Source organism: Vicia villosa, linkage group LG2, assembly GCF_029867415.1.
Source record: "Vicia villosa cultivar HV-30 ecotype Madison, WI linkage group LG2, Vvil1.0, whole genome shotgun sequence".
Taxonomy (NCBI): Eukaryota; Viridiplantae; Streptophyta; class Magnoliopsida; order Fabales; family Fabaceae; genus Vicia; species Vicia villosa.
The window spans coordinates 58863225-58885979 of NC_081181.1; the positions used below are offsets into that span (position 1 = coordinate 58863225).

Consider the following 22755-nt stretch of genomic DNA (forward strand, 5'->3'; position numbering starts at 1 on the left):
TGTATGGGGTTTCACCCTCAAAACCAATGCCAACTCTTTTGTTTCCAGACACAGCATATATCATAGAAGCTAGCTGACTTCTGCCAATACTTCTAGATAAGAACTTCCTGAAACTTAAATCATATTCTTTCAGAATATGGTTTAGACTAGGAGTGGATTGTTCTGAATCAGAAGGAGATCCAACATTATTGGATAATTTTAAAAGTTTTTCTTTTAATTCAGAATTCTCCAACTCAAGCTTCTTTGTTTCAAATTCAAATAGCTTTTTCAGCTTTTTGTATTTGAGACTAATCTGAGACTTGAGTTCCAGAAGTTCAGTTAGACCGGAAACTAACTCATCTCTAGTAAGTTCAGAAAATACCTCTTCAGAATCTGATTCTGATGTAGATTCTGATCCGTCATCTTCTGTCGCCATCAGCGCATAGTTGGCCTGCTCGTCTTCAGAGTCTGAATCATCTTCTGACTCATCCCAGGTTGCCATAAGACTTTTCTTCTTATGAAACTTCTTCTTGGGATTTTCCTTCTGAAGTTTTGGACATTCATTCTTGAAGTGTCCAGGCTCATTGCATTCATAGCACATGACCTTCTTCTTGTCAAATCTTCTGTCATCGGAAGATTCTCCACGTTCAAATTTCTTTGAACTTCTGAAGCCTCTGAACTTCCTTTGCTTGGTCTTCCAGAGTTGATTTAGCCTTCTGGAGATCAAGGACAGTTCATCTTCTTCTTCAGATTCTGATTCTTCAGGATCTTCTTCTCTAGCCTGAAAAGCGTTAGTGCATTTCTTGATATTGGATTTTAATGCAATAGACTTACCTTTCTTTTGAGGCTCATTTGCGTCCAGCTCTATTTCATGACTTCTCAAGGCACTGATAAGCTCTTCCAGAGAAACTTCATTCAGATTCTTTGCAATCTTGAATGCAGTCACCATAGGACCCCATCTTCTGGGTAAGCTTCTGATGATCTTCTTTACGTGATCAGCCTTGGTGTATCCCTTGTCAAGAACTCTCAATCCAGCAGTAAGAGTTTGAAATCTTGAAAACATCTTTTCAATGTCTTCATCATCCTCCATCTTGAAGGCTTCATACTTCTGGATTAAAGCTAGAGCTTTAGTCTCTTTGACTTGAGCATTTCCTTCATGAGTCATTTTCAAGGACTCATATATGTCATAGGTCGTTTCCCTGTTAGATATCTTCTCATACTCAGCATGAGAGATAGCATTCAGCAAAACAGTTCTGCATTTATGATGATTCCTGAAAAGCTTCTTCTGATCATCATTCATTTCTTGCCTTGTCAGCTTTACGCCTCTGGCATTTACTGGATGTTTGTAACCATCCATCAGAAGATCCCATAGATCACCATCTAGACCAAGAAAGTAACTTTCCAGTTTATCTTTCCAGTATTCAAAGTTTTCACCATCAAATACCGGCGGTCTAGTATAACCATTGTTACCGTTGTATTGCTCAGCAGAGCCAGATGTAGATGCAGGTGTAGACTTTTCACTTTCATCAACCATCTTTTACTGAAGCGTTTTTCTCTTCCTGAATCTTTTCTAAACACGGTTAAGTGCTTGCACCTTAGAACCGGCTCTCTGATACCAATTGAAGGATAGAAAAACACTTAGAAAGGGGGGGTTTGAATAAGTGTAGCTTTAAAAACTTGACAGATAAAAATAAATTGCACAGTTATTTTTATCCTGGTTCGTTGTTAACTAAACTACTCCAGTCCACCCCCGCAGAGATGATTTACCTCAACTGAGGATTTAATCCACTAATCGCACGGATTACAATGGTTCTCCACTTAGTCAGCAACTAAGTCTTCCAGAGTCTTCTGATCACACACTGATCACTCCAGGAACAACTGCTTAGATACCCTCTAAGACTTTTCTAGAGTATACTGATCCACACGATCACTCTAGTTACAACCTGCTTAGATAACTTCTAAGACTTCCTAGAGTATTCTGATCCACACGATCACTCTAGTTCCTTACAACTTAATGTAATCAATTCTAAGAGTATTACAAATGCTTCTTAAAAGCGATAATCACAAACTGTGATATTTCTCTTAATCGTTTAAGCTTAATCTCACTAATATATTACAACAGCAATGTAGTGAGCTTTGATGAAGATGAAGATTCTGAGCTTTGAGTTTAACAGCGTTTCAGCAAGTCTTTTTGAATAATCTTGTTTAGGATCGTTAACCTTGCTTCTCATCAGAACTTCATATTTATAGGCGTTGGAGAAGATGACCGTTGAGTGCATTTAATGCTTTGCGTGTTCCGTACAGCATCGCATTTAATGTTATACGCTTTTGTCAACTACCTCGAGCCTTGTTCACGCTGTGTCTACTGACGTAGCCTTTAGTAGCTTTTAACGTTCCTTTTGTCAGTCAGCGTAGCTTGCCACTTGTACTTCCTTCTGATCTGATGTTTGTGAATACAACGTTTGAATATCATCAGAGTCAAACAGCTTGGTGCATAGCATCTTCTGATCTTCTGACCTTGAAGTGCTTCTGAGCGTGATACCATCAGAACTTCAGTGCTTCTGTTCTCTTGTTCTTCTGATGCTTCCATAGACCCATGTTCTGATTCTGCTTCGACCATCTTCTGATGTCTTGCCAGACCATGTTCTGATGTTGCATGCTGAACCCTTTGAGACAAAGCTTCTGAGCGCTGAATTATGCGTACTCTTTATATATATTTCCTGAAAAGGAAATTGCATTGGATTAGAGTACCATATTATCTTAAGCAAAATTCATATTATTGTTATCATCAAAACTAAGATAATTGATCAGAACAAATCTTGTTCTAACAGAAAAATCACAGAGATGATGGCTATCTACCACGCGGAGAGCAGCATATCAGCAAAAATCTGGGGTTTTCATATGTTGGGACTCCGAGACTCGTAAAAAATTGGAGGCATTGCCAACGAAAATTTTCCCCTCGTGATCATTACTATAGTTAGGAATTTTGACGTATCTCGGATCCTCATCGATGGTAGCAGTTCCTGTGAGGTCATGTACTCGAAGTTGTTCAAAAAATGGACTTGAATCGAATTAGCTTGCTATGATATGAAGGTTTAGATCTCCAAGAATTCAACGAGACCACAATCGTTCCTAGGGATATAAGGAACTAATATTTTATGTTGGCAATGAAGAGAACATCAGAGTGATAAACTTTAAATTTCTTGTTGTTCCTTGCAGGAATTTTACAATTGTATCTTGGGACGACCCTTTACAGCCATGCTAGACGCCGTTGCCTTGTTGATCCACCTTAAGCTTAAATACCACAACCTATAGGGAGAACCGGCGACAATCAATGTCAATTTGGAGGGAGTAAAAATAATATACTTGGCTCTCCAAAAAGAGTATGGAGAAGGCATGGCCATGAAGCTCGACGTCATTTCCCTCGTTGGGAAACTCAACAAGATGAGAATTCGTCCTCCAAAAGTGGTTGAATAGGCCATAAAGAGCAAATAAATAAGCATCCACCATCCCACATGGTTGTGTTTCCTATTCTTCATTCATACCATATGTTATGTTTAAACAATTTATTGTTTGTATGCATATATCTCCATTAATAGCAAGATAAAGTGATATTTTCTAAGAAACTCTTTTCCTTATGACTATGCATAGCAACAGGAAATTCGGGGTACGACCAAAGATATTGATGCCCGATACATATAAAGTTAAGGGTATTATCGGAAATTATTTGTACGTTTAGCTAAAGAAATCAATTTCACATATAAATTCAAGGGTGCTGACTGAGACACTTTGCACGTCTAGCTAAAGCAATCAATTCCCCACATAAAGTCAAGGTTGTAGTCAGAGACGCTTTGTGCGTCCGTCTAAAGCAATCAATTTCCCATATAAAGTCAGGGGTGATGTCGAAGATGCTTTGTACATCCGACTAAAACAATCAATTCCCCTCATAAAGTCAGGGGTGTTGTTGGAAACGCTTTGTATGTTTGACTAAAGTAATCAATACCTCACAGGAAGTAATGACCCTCCCCTGTCTGGCAACTAGCCACTTTGAATACTATAGTAGGTTAACCACACGTTTACCTCTGATCGGGTTTTCATCTGGTATGGAAAAGGGGAACCGAACGTTGATCGGGAACGACCCTAGTAACGTCCAATAAACTTCGAGGGAAGACCTCACAAATTCATAAAGATCCCGAATTGTGCACTCAGTATCTGTCGAATACCTCAAAATAGGTACCAAAATAATAATAAACTTGTATTCATGCTTTCATTGTCATCACGACTTCCTATAAACTTTGAGGGAATACCACGCAAGTTCATAAAGACTCGGAGTTGTGTACCCGAGATCGTGACAAATGCCTTAAAACGATAACGTCTAATTAACTTCGAGGGAAGACCTCGTAAATTCCCTAAAATCTGAAGTCAAGTACTCAGGATTATACAAAAACATCTTAAATAGGTAACAAAGGCATTTCATTCAATAAGAATGTATTTCCTACATAATTTTCCATTATGAAGTATTATCACATAAGTACTATAAAAAAAAGTTGGACAAGGACCACATCAGACCTACTTCCGTAGAGAAATGAGCTTCTCATCTCTGACAACTTAATTCGGTTGAATTCGCTTCTTTGAAAGGTTCAAAGGATGGTGAAAATACTCTATTTGATCCAAATCATTTTCAAATGTCTATGAAATCGCCTCAAGGGTGGAACTCATACAGTTAGCCAACTGTTGGATTAACAAAGCATTTTAAGGGAGTAAGAGCTCTAATTCCTTTTGAGCAGTCCCCACATTTCTTCGAACAATAGACTTAGCTTGGTTTTTCATTGCCACTATCCTTAGTACCTGAGCCACCTGGTTGAAAAGAGAAACAACGAGCTTTTAGGGAAGCAAAAAATTCTTCACCCCAAAGAGATAGTTAGAGCTTTCTTTGCAGCCAAGGACTAGAGCAAGTGAAGCACGCTGGTATACCTGACCAATTTTACCATTTCTTCCTCTAGAACAGTCTCAGAAAGTCTATCCAAGTAAGCGCAGTCTACATCAAAAGAAGGGGGTTGACGACCTTGAATAGAGCTAGAGTCGGATCCCATTAGTAAAGAACGAGCAGTATGACCAAGGGCATTTAATGAAGTCGACAAGTTCTCAGCATCAATATTATTTTTGACCAGCCATACTCCCCGGCTTAGAAGTTGGAACTGCTCTTCCTTATCGGAGCATTATGCGTAATAACGAATAAACATATACATCAGACGCATGCAGATTAAAAATACCATAAAACTCAAAAAGTTCAAAGCTTATCAAAAATAGTTTTTCTCTTCCCCCGATAGTGAGCTTTTATCAACAGCTAGACATCAATGAGATGCTTTAAACGTTTCTTATCAACCTCTATCACCGGAGTAGCTCCCCTTACATATCCCATATTATTGATAAACTTAACAAACTGACCTTTTTGATACCGAGCCTCTTCAAAAATATTTTTTTCATTATATATGAAAAAGTTATTCCCTAAAAGAAAGTGACCCTCGATCCAATACTTAGAGAACATGTCGACACATTTGCCTTCCAATTTGTTACTGTTGTGAAAAATGATAACAATAACAAAGTATAATGGGGAATTAGAGAGGAGAAGAAGAACACAAGAATTGGTTATAACTGCTATTCTTTCACTTTCTCTTAAAACAAGATTACAAGTTTACAAGAATAACAAATAACATCTCTCACCCTAAATTAGGATTTGCAGCTTAGCAATGATGAGAGACTAGTATGTTATTTATAATAAAACCTAACATACTAACTAATGGGCTTTTTCAGCAAGGCCCATTACACAAGCCAACTTAATAAACAAGCTAACTTAACAAATTAGGGTTTAAACACTAAAACCTAATTTAACATGCTAACAACCATAGCATCTTCGACACCTGCATGCTCGACCCATCTTCGACTACAACATGCACACTTCGACACCAGCATGTGAGCAACCTTCGACGTCATGCTTAACCCTGTCGAACTGTCGAACCAAGAAGCTACCCTTCGACCATACTAGAGTTCGATCCAATATCTCACAGTTACCAACGTTACAAATTGCAGAATGAGCTTTAAGATTGACAAAGGTTACAAAAAAGAACCGATCCTCAAAGGGTGGGAGCTCCGTAAGAGGTTTGAAACCATGAAAGATCAACTTGAGATAGAGTAATGTTCTACCCCTAGTTTGGAATGTCGAGTCACAAAGACAATTAAAAAGGTGAAAGTAGAGGAACACACAGGTTCTTCCATTCACATGTTCACACCAATACTAGTAGAATATCATGTATACCTAGCATGAAGGGCGAAGTTGCAAAGGAGCCATAGCCAGATGTTTTAGAGCCTCTATCTCAAAAGTAGTGAAAGGGAAATGAAGGCTCGTGATGGAAAAAGAACACTCATAAAAGGGAATGACGTGAGCTCCATATTTGTCACATATTCTTTTGTCCTTAAAAGGACTCACAATTCCCTAGTAAGAAGATATAACAACTTATGTAAAAGCACCGTCAAGACCTCCTGGTTTGGCAAAAATAGAAGCGATGCTAGAATAAACATGATCCATCCAAGAAGATGAAATATTCTTTCGAGAATTGTGAATACTTTTCTATTATTTTTTAATCATAATACACTAACTTTGTAGTTGTAGGAAATGAAAGGCAGAAGAGCGAATCACTTAGACTCTTAAACAAGAAAAAAGAAAACTCAAAAAGCGAATCACTTAGACTCTTAAACAAGAAAAAAGAAAACTCAAAAAAGGAAAGAAGATATTGATTCCCCTAAAAGAGAAACTATGTTTTGGAAGACAAAAAGTTTCACAACATGTATAATCACTCACATTCAAATACAATTGCATTTCAATCTTATTTTTCATATAATAACCTTACATGTTGGACTCATTCACCATATCAAAATATAGATCAAATGTATCTATCCAATCACCATTTCATTCTTGAAGAATATATATATATATATTTGGTAGCATACATAACATAAGCACATCCAATACAAAATCTATATTTAAAGATACTAATGGCGGTTAACAATTCTCTCTCTAATGAAACGGACCCACAATTTTCACTTCCTTTTTCTTCTCTCTTTTCTCTTTTTCTTCTCTCTTTTCCCTTTCATCTCTTTCAACCACACACACAACACAACACTCCTTTCACTCAACAACACTCCTTTCCGTTTCATCCAAAAAAACCGCCCTCTTTTCTTCCATGAACTAGCTTCTTCTTCTTTCTCATTTCACATTCCCACCCCCTGAATCTCATTCTGAATACTCTAAGCAAAATGGGTCACCTCCATTTTGCTTTGGGTTTCTCTCTTCTGCTTCTACTCACAAATGTCTCAGCTGCACCACCATTACCCTCCACCATCTCACCTGCAAGTAAGTCATTCATTCATTCACATACCCAACTAATCTATCTTTTGCTTTTTTATACTCAAAGTTTGTTTCTTTCTTTAGAAATCGTTAATGGGTTTCTCTCAAATGCTGTTCCTGCTTTCACCAAATGGGTCTTCTCTCTTAAACCAACCACCAAAAAAGGTACAGATCTATCCCAATCTTTCCCATTTTTGTTCTTGTTTTGATTGTGATGTGGAATTGGAATGTTGAATGTTGAATTGCAGCGGTTGCTGGGAAGTCAATGATGAAATTTGAGAGTGGATATACTGTGGAAACTGTGTTTGATGGAAGCAAGCTTGGAATTGAGCCTTATGCAGTTGAGGTTTTGTCTAATGGAGAGCTTCTGGTTTTGGATTCGGCTAATAGTAACATTTATAAGATCTCATCTTCACTTTCGTTGTGTAAGTGTGACAATGCTGCAGCTTAATCTTATGATCTCACTAATTGTTACCTCGGAAAAAGTGTGTCAGTGTCCGAAACACTTGTGATTACCTTTAATTTATTTATTTTTTCAAATTATTATCTGTGATTGTCAGAGTGGCTATTTATTTTTTCAAGTTATTATCTGTGATTGTCAGAGTGGCAGTGTCGTGTTTTCGGTGTCCGTGCTTACTATTGGCTACTTTTTAAATGTGATTTATCTGCCTTACTTGAAACCATCGGCATGTGTGTATTTTCTTCACTTCAAATATATCATTTACATTTTACATTACGAATTTGCAGATAGCAGACCAAAACTAGTAGCGGGATCGGCTGAAGGATATTCGGGACATGTTGATGGAAGATTAAGAGAGGCTAGGATGAATCACCCGAAGGGGATTACAGTTGATGACCGAGGAAATATCTATGTTGCAGATATTATGAATATGGCTATTAGGAAAATTAGCGACTCAGGTTAACTTCATGCTATACTGGATATCTGTTTTAGTTAGAACATTTTATTGAATTAAGATATCTGTTTTCAGGGGTCACAACAATTGCGGGAGGAAAATTAAGCCGTGGAGGGGGGCATGTTGATGGACCAAGTGAAGAGGCTAAGTTCTCTAATGACTTTGATGTGGTTTATGTTGGAAGTAGTTGTTCTCTACTTGTTATTGACAGGGGAAATCAAGCCATTCGGGAGATCCAACTGCGCTTTGATGACTGTGCTTATCAATACGAAAGTGGATTTCCACTTGGTAAACTGAATCAATTCAGAGCTTATCTTTAGATTTTTTTTTTTATTAGTTACAAATTAACAATGTCTTTGCTTTTCAATTTGTAGGAATTGCAATGCTTGTTGGAGCTGGCTTCTTTGGTTATATGCTGGCATTGCTGCAGCGCCGACTAAGTACAATTGTCGCATCTCAAGATGTGACTCATGTGAGTGTTTGTCTTGTCCTCTCCTTATGCATTATATTATATTAAATAAGATAAATATAGTCTATGTAGCACTGACACTTCAAATCAATGTTTGTCTTGGTGTACGACACTGACACTAAACCGCATACATTCAATTACTTTCATTTTAAAAATCATTACCGGCGTGCATGGCGTGTCCAATGTCTATGTCGGTGAAATGTTGCATAGAATATAGCCAATAATTGTTCTCATGCTTTTGTAGGCTGAGGGCCAAGTAATGTCGGGCATTTCACCGAATCCATACCAAAAGCCATTGAAATATGTCAGGCCTCCTTTGATTCCATCTGAAGATGAATCCTATAAGCAAGAAGAAGGTCTCTTTGGATCCATTGGGAAGCTTCTTACCAACGCCGGGGCATCAGTAGTGGAAATAATGGGTTTCAAGAAAAAACCGCATAGCTACGAATTTCAAAGGCAACCCTTATTTCATCAACCTGAAAAGCAAGTAAATGGTTGGCCTGTGCAAGAAAGTTTTGTAATTCCAAACGAAGATGAGCCTCCTTCTATTGACCCGAGAACTCCAACCCCTAAGAAAACATATCCTTTCATGTCTAAAGATGCCGAAAAAATGCAACAACTGTGGCAAGGTCGAGCTTTCTATAATGGATGGGACGGAGATCTTCAACATCATCAACAGCAGCAGCAGCAACAACAACAACAACAACAACAAAAACATCTCTATAGTGGATGGGAAGGCGACCTTCAGCAGCAACAACAACAAAAACATCTGTACAGTGGATGGGATGGAGATCTTCAACAGCAACAACTGCAAAAACATCATTATCGTCACCAGTATCTTTCTTCAGTCGCTCACACTTTCTATGAGCAAAGTCGCGAGGAAACCAATGAGATCGTATTTGGTGCAGTGCAGGAACAAGATAAGGAGTCTGCAGTTATCAAGCCTTTAGATTATGGCGATTGTCTCTATGATCATCACAATATGCGGTCTCGAATCAGTTCCATTGGTTACATCCCAAAGTACTGAGTATATATACAATAAAAAAATATGCTTGCAGTAATGAATCCCCAATAGAGGAGGGTTAAATCAAGTACAGAAATTATAATGGTTTCTTTTTAATGGTAGGATCTCATCTCAGCAAGGAAAGTTGTTCATCAGAAAGTCATTTGGTTGTTCGGTTTTGCCAAATTTTCGGTCGGTCGCTCTGGTGTGAAAACAAATTGAAAATTGAGCTAATTTGAAGGGCAAGATCAAAATTTTTTGGCATGATATTTCCTTCTGATGATTATGGTTAAATATTTAGTAGTAAATTATATACCATGAAAAATCTAAAATGCTTCTTGGGAAAATTTTCTTCCTCCATTTAGAAGTATAATAACTATCATTACATTTATGTGCTATGTACTTGTGATGTTGGTACTTAGTAGCATTCAAACATCGGTTGTTATAACTCTACCTCATGGAGCATGTTAGTATTTCATCTTCACAAAATTGGCTTCTAAACTTTAAGGTGGGAATTTTCATCCATTTGTATCTATTATTATTTAGATTATATCATTTTTTAATGTGGACCTCTTACTAGTCTTATTACCTATTGCATCTATTTCTTTTGCAATTAATTTAGACAAAAGTGTTTGTTGAAAACTTTAAGAGCCACGATTACTAATTGAATTTCTTGATGTGAATTCTTGAAGTTCTTCTAGATGAAGAAATATAAGAGAGAAAAAATGGAAAAGCTAACAAACTCAATAATTGAAATCGGAAATTGAATTGAATTCACACAAGTGGTGTTGGAAGTGGGAGGCTTTAACGAGAGCCTCGAGTGTTGGATGTTTGAGAGTGGATTGAAGCAGTACAACTTCTTCAGGGAGAAGTAAGGGAACATGGAAGCCAATAGTCTTAAGGAGCTACTAAACAAGGCACAACTTTTCATTAATCTTGAAGAAAAACTCATCGTCAGGGAGATAACTGGGTGGAAACAGATGCAGGGTGTAGCTGGCTATCTGGAAATGAGTCCAACCAACAAAGGAAAGAGTCCGACCGCGGGACCTACGACGGGTGTGACAAGTTTACTCCCTTCAACAATTTTAGGGAGAAAATATACCAAGAGTGTCCTAACACTGAATTCTGGTATACCGAGATCAAAAACCCCTTTCCAGTTAGAGAATCCTCCAAAACCAACAAAAAAAGTATTACCACTTTTACAAGAGTCACAACCACACCACTAACGACCACATCCAACTAAAGGATGCAATTGAATATTTAATAAAGATCACGCTTGTCTAAATATTCCAAGGGCTGTGATAGGAAATCGAGAATAGTTGGTGAAGAGCAAATCTTCGTCAAGGGGGTTGGTGTCATGACTAACAGTGAATAGGCTAGCCGTAAAGAAAATGAAGCGAGTTAGGGAAAACTACAACACATTGCATGCAACCACTATTGGGGTACCCCTAGGCAAACGTCTCGTCAAAATGGATGATGAAGAGGAAGATTACAAAATTGATGATTTTCCATAAGAAAGACAAGCACCTCAGCCAAGACCCTCGAATAGACCAATGCTCAAATTTCGGGATAACAAAAAGTCCGAGGAATCCCAAATAATATCTTCCCTTTGGATATAACTGCCATAACCGACCACTTTGACATATTTAATGGTTGCTTCCCCTACTATATAATGTATTTATATATGTTATAGAAGATGATCCTCAAGAAGAAAAATTTGTGGTCATATGAAGGGTCATACTTGCAAGCGTTCAACGATACGACAATCAGTTCTTGAGGATACATTGAACTAATGTATCCATGGGAGAAGGAAAAGATGATAGAAATATGGACTCATAATTCCTTGTGGATCCCTGTAATAACGTTTACAATTGCTTACGCAACAAACCTTTCACGATGGAACAAGATATCAATCCATGACACTTTGAGATTGTGTCCTTCTGAACGTGACTGTCGAACTGGTTTGGTTCTAAATCATAAAAGATCTGATTAAATCAGAAGATTGGTTAGATCTGAGATCTAACTATTGAAACTCATAGAAATCATTGGCCGATTCTTAGAGACGACACCATTGTTATGTGCTGGAACCAAAATGGTAGATGCAACTCCATGATGAGGTGATGCACGCTGCTCCATCAAGGTGGTGCAAGGTGGACCTGCAATTTTAGCACTCCAACATCCAAGTCACTTTTTTAGTAATGGAGATGGAGTGATTTATGGATAATAAAAATCATGCATGTTTTTATGGCATTAATGGTATTTGTGAGATGCGACGAATTGAACCTCCTAAAATTTGGGCTTAGGGCCAACCCACAACACTACATAAAAACAAAAGGATCTGTCCAGACAAAGGTATGAGCATTATTGAGTTGACTTGCTACACATATTTATCTCTCAATATCTATATCATTGAGACTTCAAAGAATGAGTATCACAAACATGAACTGCTAGTCCATAGTGTTAGAGATATCTTGCTTGAAAATGTTATGTTTCGAATTATTCATACCCTTCGTGAAGACAATTAATGTATTGATTTTATGAAAAAGCTCGGTGCATATGATAAGGTTGATCTTTTAATTCATAACTCTCATCCTTTGAGATCGAGTAACATTATTGTAGCAGATGTTGTAAGAATTTTATTTTTAAGATTATAATTTTATTTTATTTTATCATAATAACAAAAATATCTATAATTATAACTATCAATAAGGATTGACAAAAGAAGAATGAGTTAAACTTTTATTATGCACTGAATCAAAAATTCAAATTTAATAATATCTATATTTAATGTCAGACATGTTCCAAATAAGATTATCTTTAGTAAACAATAACATTTACTTGTCATAATGGTAGAGTTCGTCACTGTGGGTTTAAAGGATTGAATAAGTTTAAGCATCAAGTTTAATGGAGACAACAACAAGAGGTGGAGTAGTGTGTGTGTTATGGCGGGTCATGCTTTTTGAATGTGGAGAAACAAGGAAGAACATGACAACACTCATGTGAGACCGGATGCGCCAGTGCATCATATTTTGACTCAAGCTTACCAAGTCCTTAGTGTTGAGGATAGTGAAGCTCAATATGGACTCCTTGGTATTGGTGAAAGCTAATGAGGAGGGGAAGATTAGAAAATTAGAGTCTTTGTCTTTAATCACAGAGATTCGGAGGCTTACAAAAAGATCACGACTTTGTTCTAATGGCGCATGTCTTCGGAGAGACGAATATGTGTTAGTTAAAATACGACGCGTGAGGATGTCGTTCTAAGTTTATGATGAAACTATGAATTTCTTGAAGTCCTTTTTGGATATTTATAAAGCTGGTGTTGGTTTCTCTCCGGAGGCTTTTTCATAATTTTTCTTTGTTGTTGCACTTAGACCCTCTCTTTTATAAAAAATAAATAAATGTTTACTTGTCATAGTAATTCGCTCAACGTATTTAAATTTTGGTTTCAAATTGTTTTAACAATACATATATATTAACATAAACATCATTTCAGATTTTATAAAAAAATCTTTAAATTTTTAATATTGCAAACTATTTCTCATAAATTTTTAAAAATTTGTAAATTGATCTTGTTAAATTTTAAATTTTTGTAAAATGGTCTTAAAAATTTATAATTTGCTAGTCATTGTTTTTTAATATTTTGAAATTGGTTCCTTAATCTTTTAAATTTTCAAATTTGATCAAAGCAACATAAAGTTCTTATTTTAGACAACTTTTCATTAAATACTTACATTTTCATCTAGAATTTTTAAATTCTTAAAAATAAAATGGAGATGCTATATTAAATATTGTTAATTTAAATTTAAAAATACAAAATATTTTAAACAAACAATATTTCAATTAAAAATATTAATAAAAAACACATAATAAAAAATAACACCCACTTATTCAATCTTAATAACAATAATTGATTAGTATAGTTAAATAGTTAAATTAATAATAATAGTAACTTATTATGTTGTACAATTGGAAAAGTCAGCTGAATAAAAAGATAAAAACAAATAATAAAACATGATTGATGGGATTTTTTTTTAAAGAATTTGAGAAAAATTCACAATTTTTTATGAGATTGTTGAATATTTTCAACTAAATTTTTAATGTAAATTCACTTTATGAAAAAATCTATTACAATTTATATACTTTTGAATTTTTATAAGTGTGAAAATTTTTAATTAAATATCAAAGAAATTCAATGTTCTAAAAAAACTTAATTATTTTAATTATATATCACACAAAATTTATTAATTTTATTTTTAAATTTTGACAATTTTTTTTTATTATTTAAAATTCTGAAACGAATAAAAATGAAACAATGATCTATATCTTTCCTTATTATATTCCACCTGAGGAACATATTTCATTAATCTCAATTTGCAATGACATATCTGGATACATGAGAAGCTTTCATCATACTTGAATGCAATGAAACTTCCATTTTTGGCAGGGTCGACCTTGATATAGGCAACCAGGCTTATGGTCCAAAACCTAAAAAAATGAAAACCTCAAAATTGGGGAGAAAAATTAAAATATTATAATAATATAAAGTTTGCTATTTACGTATATGTAACACTCGGTATTTAGTTAATTATTTAATTAAATACTTTCAAATTATTTCGAATTTAATTGTTGAATTTGTGGAGTGTTGATAATTGTTGACATGGGTTTTTATGATTAATTAGTCGATTAATTAATTGATTAAGTTGTAGAATTAGTATTGAAGAAATACTAGATTTATTATATAGACTTAATTAAGTGATGGTAATAGTAAAAGGTGGGGTGTGAATGTTAGGCCCAATAGATTTAATGAAATTAGGTTAAGATAAGGATTAGGTTAATTAGAAGAGAAAAATTCTTGGGGAATTGGTCATGGGAAGTTGTAGAGAAGAGAGAAAATAGGAGAGAAATTCATTCCCGTTTTTCTTGCAGCAGTCTCACTAAATCGAAGATCCCCGATTCGTTAACCGTTGGATCGTCGCCAAATTTAGTGGGTAGGTTCGCAACACCTATATCTAACTTTTGACCGTTGGGATCTTCAAAATAAGGTCTGAGTTGTGAGATATCATCATCGTACTGTGGCTGCATATTTGGGAACATTTTCAGCTTTTGATTTTGATTAAAAGAGGCAATGGTTGGGAGCTAAGGCTAGATGGCTTCGATCGGTAGAATTGTAGAACGGACTCCGAATACAAGGTAAGGGGTGGGGTTCTAACTCTATAACCGGACTCATGATGGATGATATGTGGGGGTTAAATTCGTAGGAAATTATTCCGGTTTATTGTGTGTGATTTATGTTGCAAAACAATAATTTTTATGCTGTTGTGTCGAATCTTGTTGTTGTTGAATCGATAGTGTAGTTAAATTTGTGGTGCAAAATAATTATTGGAATACTTGGAGACTGGAATTGATGATTAACTGTGTAAATTATGGAGGAGAGAAACTGAATCGGCACAGGTGGTTAGAGGACGTGCCGATAGGCATGTTGTTCGGTGACGGTCGGCGGGGTTTGTTGGTGGCGGTCACCATGATGTGTGACGATGGGCATGATGCCCTATGTTAATATTATTAGTCTGTGGTGATGAACGTCAGGTTACTTTCTTATGTTAATATTATTAGTATAATATTATATGATGTTAATATTATTAGTTCAGTTACTTTCTTACTTGATTATCTAATTAAATATTATATTATGTTAATATTATTAGTATAATATTTTAAGCATTTTTGGAATTAGAGATAAATAATCAGATTAATGAGTTAATTTTAATTATTTTCCATTTCGATAGAGTTGTTAGAGGTGTAATTTAGTTGTCAGTGTTTAATTAAATTAGCAGAAGCAGTATAAGTGGTACGTTGAATTTAGATAAAATTAATATCGATTAGCCGAATTAGACTATTTAAGCGGTATAATTAATTAACTGGAATTAATTGAAAATTGTATAGGTGGTTCGTATATGTTAGTAGGTGATTGTGTTTGGCTTGTTTTGTGAATTATGATGAGTACGTTGTGTTGTTATTTCCTTGTGATTTCTGAGCGATGTGTATACCGTCGTGGTTTTATGCAAAGTTGCAGGATGTTTCAGTGACGATGAATACCTCTATTTATTGGTATAGCGACGCTATAGGCTTATGCCTTTGTGACGGTGATGTTGTTTTGTTTGTAGTGTGTGTTTGTTGCATTCATATACATATGCATTTTGGTGACGGCCTGGATTGGCAAATTAGCGACGAAGGCTTATGCCTTGATGCCTCTGTTTAACTGGCAATTGGCGATGGGGGCTGAAGCCCTAGGTACCACATGCATGTGCATTTGATAGAGTCTCATTATATGTGGCATGAGTGTGATTTAATTGTGATGTGATGTGACTTGAGTTGTTGTTAAATTGTGATAATATGGAGTTGTAATTATAAATTGTTATACTAATGACGTGTTGTGACAGGTATTGTCTGGAAGATGAGAAATAGTTGTTATAACTATTAATATGTTGTTGTTATTTATTTTTGTTAATTATAACTGTTCAGGTTAATTGTTATTATAAATGTAGTCTGAAAGCTGTAACGTGATAATTTCGTATGATTAAATTCTAATATATTGTTTATCATGCGTTTGTTTATATTGGTAGATATCTCACTCTTTCTGAATGATGTTTCTCTACCATGGGAAATTGACAGGTACTCAAGATAGCGGTGGAAGTTTGAAGTGATTTTATGAAGTCTTTAGTTGCTGTTATTCGAGTTGGTGTCTTGCTCTGATACGTAGCACTCGGGGGGATAAACTATTGTTTTAGTAATTATTATGTTTGATGAATTTTTAGTGATGTTTTATTTTGGTTGTGACTCAAACTTGTTTTGTGAAGATGCTATGATTAAAATAAATCATTGTGAAGTTTTGTGAATTCCGCTGCGAGATAAAATAATTATTTTGATACAGTGATTTTGAGAATTAATTTCAATTGTCCGTTTATGTTTATGTGCTATGTATCTATATGAAGGGGTGAATTACGTAAATATTTTTGAGATGACGAATATGTGATACCTCAAATGAACTTGTTTGAAATTTATACTCTAATTTTCTGTATAATTTATCGGGTAGATTTGGGGTGTTACATTAGTGGTATCAGAGCCTGGTTGGTCCGTCCGGCCAGAGTCGTCTAATTATTGTTTATCCTTTTGTATGCGACAAGTGTGTACAACACTGTCGGTACTTGTTGCTTTCTGGTTGTTGCATGAATTAGTTTGAGCGAAGTGGGGGAGAAGCTTTGCTTCTCGGATGTGGTTCAGTTGCAAGTTCGCAAAGAGGATTGTTGTCTGGGTGTTTCGAAAACTGAATTTTGGCGAAAGAATGTGCCTCTCGAGTTATAAAAAGTTTGGGAGTGAGGAGATATGTTAAGAGTTATTGGAATATGTTTAAGTTGAAGAAAGACAGGTTTCGGAGTGAAATTTCCGTAAGCAAAACGCAGGAAATTGCTGAATTTTTTGTGAAACTTCAAAAATTCATAACTAGAGTTCTGGACATCCGATTTGAGCCCCGTTTGAAGCGTTGGAAAGCTAACGAAATAAAATTTATTTAAAAAATGGTTCCAGCAACTTTAATAGAATTATTTGTAACAAGATGATGTTGGAAAGAGATGAAGTTTGCAGTTACGCTTGTCCTTGGGACCAGACTTGTACGTTGGTGTCGCGTTGGACGTTAGTGTCAGAGTTGAGTTAATTTAAGGAGTAATTAATAGGTTTGTTGAAAATAAATTTTAAGAATTAGTGTACCATTTGAGAAGTTTTGGAGATACCGTAAAGAGTGTCGCCGCATGGCGTCGATGTTCGCACTTTCGAATAGCGTTGGAATAGTTTGCAAGTTAGTAACGGTTATGTTGTAGAAGTACCGGAATGGTCGACATATGTGTAGTCGATTTGAGATGTGTTAATGGGTTGTTATGTTGGATGGTTGGACATGGAAGTGTAGTCGATGATGGTTGTATCGGATAAATTTTCGAGGACGAAAATATTCTAAGTGGGGGAGAGTTGTAACACTCGGTATTTAGTTAATTATTTAATTAAATACTTTCAAATTATTTCGAATTTAATTGTTGAATTTGTGGAGTGTTGATAATTGTTGACATGGGTTTTTATGATTAATTAGTCGATTAATTAATTGATTAAGTTGTAGAATTAGTATTGAAGAAATACTAGATTTATTATATAGACTTAATTAAGTGATGGTAATAGTAAAAGGTGGGGTGTGAATGTTAGGCCCAATAGATTTAATGAAATTAGGTTAAGATAAGGATTAGGTTAATTAGAAGAGAAAAATTCTTGGGGAATTGGTCATGGGAAGTTGTAGAGAAGAGAGAAAATAGGAGAGAAATTCATTCCCGTTTTTCTTGCAGCAGTCTCACTAAATCGAAGATCCCCGATTCGTTAACCGTTGGATCGTCGCCAAATTTAGTGGGTAGGTTCGCAACACCTATATCTAACTTTTGACCGTTGGGATCTTCAAAATAAGGTCTGAGTTGTGAGATATCATCATCGTACTGTGGCTGCATATTTGGGAACATTTTCAGCTTTTGATTTTGATTAAAAGAGGCAATGGTTGGGAGCTAAGGCTAGATGGCTTCGATCGGTAGAATTGTAGAACGGACTCCGAATACAAGGTAAGGGGTGGGGTTCTAACTCTATAACCGGACTCATGATGGATGATATGTGGGGGTTAAATTCGTAGGAAATTATTCCGGTTTATTGTGTGTGATTTATGTTGCAAAACAATAATTTTTATGCTGTTGTGTCGAATCTTGTTGTTGTTGAATCGATAGTGTAGTTAAATTTGTGGTGCAAAATAATTATTGGAATACTTGGAGACTGGAATTGATGATTAACTGTGTAAATTATGGAGGAGAGAAACTGAATCGGCACAGGTGGTTAGAGGACGTGCCGATAGGCATGTTGTTCGGTGACGGTCGGCGGGGTTTGTTGGTGGCGGTCACCATGATGTGTGACGATGGGCATGATGCCCTATGTTAATATTATTAGTCTGTGGTGATGAACGTCAGGTTACTTTCTTATGTTAATATTATTAGTATAATATTATATGATGTTAATATTATTAGTTCAGTTACTTTCTTACTTGATTATCTAATTAAATATTATATTATGTTAATATTATTAGTATAATATTTTAAGCATTTTTGGAATTAGAGATAAATAATCAGATTAATGAGTTAATTTTAATTATTTTCCATTTCGATAGAGTTGTTAGAGGTGTAATTTAGTTGTCAGTGTTTAATTAAATTAGCAGAAGCAGTATAAGTGGTACGTTGAATTTAGATAAAATTAATATCGATTAGCCGAATTAGACTATTTAAGCGGTATAATTAATTAACTGGAATTAATTGAAAATTGTATAGGTGGTTCGTATATGTTAGTAGGTGATTGTGTTTGGCTTGTTTTGTGAATTATGATGAGTACGTTGTGTTGTTATTTCCTTGTGATTTCTGAGCGATGTGTATACCGTCGTGGTTTTATGCAAAGTTGCAGGATGTTTCAGTGACGATGAATACCTCTATTTATTGGTATAGCGACGCTATAGGCTTATGCCTTTGTGACGGTGATGTTGTTTTGTTTGTAGTGTGTGTTTGTTGCATTCATATACATATGCATTTTGGTGACGGCCTGGATTGGCAAATTAGCGACGAAGGCTTATGCCTTGATGCCTCTGTTTAACTGGCAATTGGCGATGGGGGCTGAAGCCCTAGGTACCACATGCATGTGCATTTGATAGAGTCTCATTATATGTGGCATGAGTGTGATTTAATTGTGATGTGATGTGACTTGAGTTGTTGTTAAATTGTGATAATATGGAGTTGTAATTATAAATTGTTATACTAATGACGTGTTGTGACAGGTATTGTCTGGAAGATGAGAAATAGTTGTTATAACTATTAATATGTTGTTGTTATTTATTTTTGTTAATTATAACTGTTCAGGTTAATTGTTATTATAAATGTAGTCTGAAAGCTGTAACGTGATAATTTCGTATGATTAAATTCTAATATATTGTTTATCATGCGTTTGTTTATATTGGTAGATATCTCACCCTTTCTGAATGATGTTTCTCTACCATGGGAAATTGACAGGTACTCAAGATAGCGGTGGAAGTTTGAAGTGATTTTATGAAGTCTTTAGTTGCTGTTATTCGAGTTGGTGTCTTGCTCTGATACGTAGCACTCGGGGGGATAAACTATTGTTTTAGTAATTATTATGTTTGATGAATTTTTAGTGATGTTTTATTTTGGTTGTGACTCAAACTTGTTTTGTGAAGATGCTATGATTAAAATAAATCATTGTGAAGTTTTGTGAATTCCGCTGCGAGATAAAATAATTATTTTGATACAGTGATTTTGAGAATTAATTTCAATTGTCCGTTTATGTTTATGTGCTATGTATCTATATGAAGGGGTGAATTACGTAAATATTTTTGAGATGACGAATATGTGATACCTCAAATGAACTTGTTTGAAATTTATACTCTAATTTTCTGTATAATTTATCGGGTAGATTTGGGGTGTTACAGTATACGCTGCAGTGGCCTAGTGGTAACAAGCGTGGTCGTTGGTCCTAGGAGAACCAATCTTATATAGCAAGTAGTTCTTCCTAATATTCTCATGAACATGGTGGAACCAAAGAGTAGAGTGACAATCTAAGCTAATGCTAGCAAGAATATCCGCATAAAAATTGCCTGAAATCAATATTCATTATATACACCCAACAAACTAGCCAACGAGACCGGATATCCCAAGGAACTAAAGCATGGTTATACAAAGCTTTGACAACATGGGTTCAGTCTGATTCCAACCAGAAGCGTTTGAACTGCAGCTCCATAGCTTTTTCCATGGCAACAATGGCAGCCAACAGCTCAGCTTTAGCAGGAGGTTCACAACCAAGATAAACACTAAAGCTGAGAATATGGTTAGCTTGGCAGTCCCTAAAGATACCCCCACAAGCTGATTTCCAAGGAGAACCCCTAGCCATACCATCCACGTTGCACTTAATCTAACCCGATAAAGGAGGCGACCAAAGAACATCAACATTATGAAAAGTTTTAGAAGGGTTCAAGTTAACCTCAAACCTCTTTAGCATGGCAAAATTAGAGATTGTGGAGTTTGATTTCCTGCAGGAAAAATTCCCATCCAACTCTTTTTACAATTTCATATTTATATAAATTTAATAATAAATGAATTTATTATATGATGGATTATATATATATATATATATATATATATATATATATATATATATATATATATATATATATATATATATATATATATATATATATATATAATTCAAATTTTATTTTTAAAAAATTGAAAATATATAAAATATAATACACCATTATATGTGTTTAGTTCTATTACTTTTTATTTTATTTTATAGAAAAATATATTATAAAAATTTATTTTATAATAATAAATTAAAACATAAGAAATTCACTATTATTTTTTATTAATTCAACATAATTAAATAGATAATAAATTAAATTATTAAAATTCAAATTTTTTAAACAACTTGATTCGAGTTAATATAATTTGATGTAGTATTTATAAGATTTTATAATTTTTTAACTATTTTAATTTCCCTTATGTTTATATATCAATTTTAATAAAATCTATATGCTCTTACTGTTATGTCTTACAGTTTTGAGGCTCTTTCGGAATACTTAAAACTATTTTTTAGTTTTTAATGTTGTTTATAATTTAAATATAAAAAATATTTTAAAATTTGAGAATGAAATGAATATCTTCCTAGCCGTGTGTGCTTCATATATTTAGTGTTTGGATAAATTAATAGAGAGACAAAGACTAGAGAAATTGGACAAACACGTCAAACGAAAACAAAAACTTAATTGGCCAAGTCATTTGAGTGATTGTGACGAATTTTATTTCGCACACTTTAGCTCTTTCCTTCGTTTTATATTTTCAATTACAAATGACTTTTTTAATATAATTATTTGAAATTCATAACGAGCCCTCAAGTTTCATAATGGACTCTCAAGTCAAGCTTTGTTCTTGATGATGATTTATTATAATTTTTAAATTTAATTTTAATTTTTTGTATGAATTTTACTACTATTTATAAATAAATATTAAAAAATTCATCATATAACCATATAATTTATTATCAAATTTGTATGATTAAATATAAGTCATTATCATCTGTGGAAATGAATCTTCAATTTGTGTAATAGTCTCTAACTCAATACATTGATTGATTTGATTGCATGATGCTAATATAAAATTCACATCTCCTTCCTCAATACTTTTTTACTTTTTCATGTATCTATCTCCCTTTTAACTCTTCATCGTCGAACCTTTGTCTCATACGTGCTAGCCACCACACCGCGCCGCTGCCATCTCTGGTGACAACCACAACCATTACCCTTCTCTTTGAGTCTGGCACAGTGACATTCTCCTCTCTCTAAAATAAAAGGGAAAAATAAAACAAAAAAAATTCAAGGTTAGTCGCTCAGTATTTTATTAGGGCTCAATTTTTATTATCTGCCCAAGGCCTTTTAAAATTCAGGACCGACCATGGTTTTTAGATTCACGTTGCTTTGAAGAGGAGATGATTGATTGATCGTCATTTGAGCAATGGCAACGACAACGACTTCTCGTTCAATAGTGGAATGAGTAGCTTTGGATCCAACCATTACTTGAAATCGTATGAATCAAAGATTGGGACATTAAGGAAATTGAGGTTGAAATGATGCTTGACTCGATTGAACACAATGAATCTTCATGTTCAATTTAAGTATTCTGATTAGATGACTTGTGAGGGTTTTGAACTGATGAATCGAAAAGTGAACGTGAAATCGTGGAAAACGCAAAAATCAAAAGTCAATTCCCACAAACGCGACACTTTTATGGAACTATAAATGGATAAGGCTCGGTGGTAATGGTAGATATGAGATTCCGATGTGGTGGATAGATGACTGACT

The 22755-nt window shown here is 34.8% G+C and overlaps 1 protein-coding gene across 1 annotated transcript; it reads left to right on the forward strand.

The window, feature by feature from the left end:
• The first annotated feature begins 7045 nt into the window (after nucleotides 1–7045).
• On the forward strand, nucleotides 7046–10344 carry LOC131650814 (uncharacterized). Its single transcript, XM_058920528.1, has 7 exons — nucleotides 7046–7390; nucleotides 7469–7549; nucleotides 7633–7809; nucleotides 8132–8302; nucleotides 8374–8586; nucleotides 8673–8770; nucleotides 9012–10344. Exons 1-7 carry the CDS (start codon nucleotides 7294–7296, stop codon nucleotides 9792–9794), a joined length of 1620 nt encoding a protein of 539 aa, XP_058776511.1. The 5' UTR covers nucleotides 7046–7293; the 3' UTR covers nucleotides 9795–10344.
• The last annotated feature ends 12411 nt before the right edge of the window (nucleotides 10345–22755 follow it).

Bases quoted from the DNA above. Each gene is read 5' to 3' on its own strand.
- LOC131650814 (XM_058920528.1), top strand. From the start codon at position 7,294: ATGGGTCACCTCCATTTTGCTTTGGGTTTCTCTCTTCTGCTTCTACTC. The intron at 8,587-8,672 runs GTAAACTGAATC...TTCAATTTGTAG, and splicing joins CGAAAGTGGATTTCCACTTG to GAATTGCAATGCTTGTTGGA. The intron at 8,771-9,011 runs GTGAGTGTTTGT...ATGCTTTTGTAG, and splicing joins CATCTCAAGATGTGACTCAT to GCTGAGGGCCAAGTAATGTC.